The following is a 3,875-nucleotide window of genomic DNA, read 5'->3' as shown; positions in this document are numbered from 1 at the left end:
GGTAACATGAAAAAATGAAGGAGGAAGAGAGAGAGAGGGAGGAAGGAAAGCAGGAAAGGAGGGAGGGAGGAAGAGCGGGGAGAAAGAAGGAAAGAAGGACGGAAGGAAAGAAGGCAGGAAAAAAACCAAAGGAAAGAAGGAGGCAGGGAAGGCAGGCAGGCAGGAAAGAAAAGATCAGCAAGAAAAGAGAGAGGAAGCCAAGGAGGAAAAGAGATCAAAGCAGAGGAAGACAAAGAGAAAGAACCCGGAGAGGAAGGAAGGCAACGCCCTCCGCTGCGTTCCCACAACCCCCTTAACCCGGGTTCCTTTTCCCAACCTTTAGGATCTCATCTCCTCCACCCCGGAAAGGGGGGGGAGTGACCCGAACCTCCCAATTCAGCCTTTCCAAACCGGACTGCCCCCCCCCCATCCCTTTCCCCGCCTCCCCCACCTCTGCAAGGCTCGGGGATCACTTCGCGCTCCTTCGCACTCGGCTCCGGGACGCAGGGTTGGGGCGCCCCTCGGTCACTCCTGGGGGGCATCTCAGCCTTGGAGACGCTGACGTCGGCCCCTGGAAAATGGAGGTGCAATTAAAAAAAAAAAAGGCAGCCAGTCTCTGCTCCCCTCCCCAGTTGGGTTTCCCCACCTCGCAGGGTCGGCGTTTTGACCCGAAAAAACCAACAATACAGGCAATCCTCGACTTACGATCACAACTGAGCCCATTTCCATCACTAAGCGAGACAGTTGTGAGGTAAATTTTGCTCCCTTTTCCAATCTCTCTGCCCACCGTCGTTCAGCCTCGATTTACGACCACAACATTTCCGTCACTAAGCGAGACAGTTGTGAGGTTTAAGTTTTGCTCCCTTTTTCAATCTGTCTGGTCATAGTTGTTCAGTCCTCGACTTACGACCACAACTGAGCCCATTTCCGTCACTAAGCGAGACAGTTGTGAGGTAAATTTTGCTCCCTTTTCCAATCTCTCTGGTCACCATTGTTCAGTCCTCCACTTACGACCACAACTGAGCCCATTTCCATCACTAAGTGAGACAGTTGTGAGGTAAATTTTGCTCCCTTTTACAATCTCTCTGGTCAGTTGTTCAGTCCTCGACTTACGACCAGAACTGAGCCCAACATTTCTGTCGCTAAGCGAGACAGTTGTGAGGTAAATTTTGCTCCTTTTTCCAATCTCTCTGGTCACAGTCGATCAGTCCTCGACTTACGACCAGAACTGAGCTCATTTCCGTCACTAAGTGAGACAGTGGTGAGGTAACTTTTGCTCCCTTTTACAATCTGCCCACTGTCCTTCAGTCCTCGACTTACGACAACTGATCCCAAAATTTCTCTTTTCTAAGTGAGACAGTTAAGTGCGTTTTGCCCCATTTTTACGACCTTTCTTGGCACAGTTGTTCAGTCCTCGACTTACGACCACAACTGAGCCCCAAATTTCCTGCTGCTAAGCGAGGACCTTTCTTGACCCGGTTGTTAAGTGAATCACTGCCCCAGTTAAGTTAGGAACACGGTCGTTAAGTGAATCCGGCTTTTTCCCCATTGACTTTGCTTGTCGGAAGGTCGCCAAAGGGTCGCAAAACGTCGCCTGACACCCTGGGACACTGCGACCGTCGTAAATACGAGTCAGGGGCCAAGTGTCTGAATTCTGATCCCGTGTGCCTGGTCGTAAGTGTGAAAAATCGTCACAAGTCTCTCTTTTTCTGGGCTGTTTTAACTTTGAACAGTCACTAAATGAAATGTTGTAAATCGAGGACTACTACAAGGGGGATAAGAAACCAGCGGTGGCAGGTAACCTGGTTATACCGAGGGTTAGCAAGGATTCGTAGTTTTCCTTCACGAGATTGTTGTACAGGTCTTTTTGCCAGTCGGCCAAATTCTTCCATTCTTCGGCGGAGAAATAAACCGCAATGTCCACAAACGTAACCGGCATCTGCAAAATTAAAAACAAAAAACACACATTCGCACTGGTGGCTTCAAAAAAAAAAAAAAAAAAGGCAAGGCGGATTTTGCACTCAGACCCTCAATCGGTCACCCCACCTGAAGTGAAACCGCGAATTGCAAACCGCCCCGGGATTCTTAAAAAACAAGATTAAAGAAAAATTAAGACAATTGGACAATTGACTTCCTAGCCCTAGTTTGTTTTTTTTTAAATAAATTTAAAATTTTCTACATTTTTAATTTAAAAAAAAATAACATTTTAAATTTCTCTAAGTCCCTTTTTTCCCCAAGATTAAAAGATGGTTTTGTTGCTAAAAAAAAATAAAAATAAAAATCACCCAAAGGGGAAATTCATTGCAAATCCAGTCATGACTGATAAGTAGAAACAAACAAACAAACAAACAAACAAACAAAAACATTTTGGTCTATTTCTTTCCTGTATTTTGATTTCTTTTTTAAAATTAAAGTTTTTTTTCTCTTTTTAAGATTAAAGAGTGTTTTGCCACTAAAAATGATTAAAAGTGACTTCATAGCAAATCCAGTGACGATTGATAAGTAAAAAAAAAGATACATTTTTAAATTTTCTTAGTTTGTATTTTAACTTAGTTTCTTTTCTTTTTTTTAATCTTTTTAAGATTAAAGTATTTTGCCACTAAAAAAAATTCTAAAACTTCATTGCAGATCCAGCAAGGATTGATCAGTAAAAAAAGATACATTTTCCTTCGTAATTTATATTTTATTTTTTTAAAGTTTCTTTTCTTTTTAAAATTCGTTTTTCTTTTTACGATTATAGTGTTTTGCCATTAAAAATTACAAAAAGTGACTTCACTGCAAATCCAGTGATTGAGAAGTTAAAAAAATATGATACATTTTAAAATTTTCCTTACTAGTTTATATTTTAATTTTTTTAAAGTTTCTTTTCTTTTTTAAATTCAAGTTTTTCTCTTTTTAAGATTAAAGAATGCTTTGCAATTAAAAAATTAAATTCGTTGCAAATCTGGTGACAATTGATAAGTTAAAAATATAAGATACATTTTTTAACTTTCTTTCCTAGTTTTGTATTTTAATTTTTTAAGTTTCTTTTTCCCAAAAAGTTTTTTCTCTTTTTAAGATTAGTTTTGCCACTAAAAAATTATTTCAGTGATGATTGATAAGTTAAAAAAATCAGACACATTTTTTAATTTTCCTTCCTAGTCTATATTTTAATTTTTTTAAAGTTTTTCTTTTGAAAATTAGTTTTTTTCTCTTAAGGCTAAAGAGTTTTGCCACTAAAAAATTACTAAAAGTGAATTCATTGAGACTCGAGTGAGGCTGATAAGTAAAAAAAAGATACTTTTTCCAGTTTTCCTACCTAGTTTATATTTTAATTTTTTAAAGTTTCTTTTTAAGATTAAAGATTGTTTGGTTCCTAAAACATTACTAAAAGTGAATTAATTGATAATCCAGTAACGCCTAATCAATGGAAAATATTTTTTTTAAATGTTCCTTTCTAGTTTGTATTTTAATTATTTTCTTTGCAGGATTAAAGATTGCTTTGTTACTAAAAGAAATCACTAACAATTTAGGAAGAATAGAATAGAATAAGAAATAGAATAGAATAGAATAAGAAATAGAATAGAATAGAATAGAATAGAATAGAATAGAATAGAATAATAGAACAGAAAATAAAATAGAATGGAAGATAGAATAGAATAGAAAATGGAAAATAGAATAGAATAGAATAAGGAATAGAATAGAATAGAATAGAATAGAATAGAATAGAATAGAATAGAATAGAATAATAGAACAGAAAATAAGATAGAATAGAATAGAATAGAATAGAATAGAATAGAATAGAATAAGAAATAGAATAGAATAGAATAGAATAGAATAATAGAACAGAAAATAAAATAGAATGGAAGATAGAATAGAATAGAAAATGGAAAATAGAATAGAATAGAATAGAATAG

General features: G+C 36.7%; 1 protein-coding gene across 1 annotated transcript in view; it reads right to left on the bottom strand.

Annotated features, from left to right (window-relative positions):
• The window catches only part of LOC107299916 (zinc finger protein 282-like), a 15,978-nt gene that overhangs the window by 9,260 nt on the left and 2,843 nt on the right, over positions 1-3,875 (bottom strand). Inside the window, exon 2 of the mRNA XM_015829258.1 lies at positions 1,792-1,918. Within this exon, the coding sequence (XP_015684744.1) occupies positions 1,792-1,918 (127 nt within the window). The remainder of the gene's footprint in view (positions 1-1,791; positions 1,919-3,875) is intronic.

This window comes from Protobothrops mucrosquamatus, unplaced genomic scaffold (assembly GCF_001527695.2).
Source record: "Protobothrops mucrosquamatus isolate PMUCROS unplaced genomic scaffold, P.Mucros_1.0 scaffold5711, whole genome shotgun sequence".
NCBI lineage: Eukaryota > Metazoa > Chordata > Lepidosauria > Squamata > Viperidae > Protobothrops > Protobothrops mucrosquamatus.
This window is presented reverse-complemented; position numbering and strand designations above follow the sequence as displayed.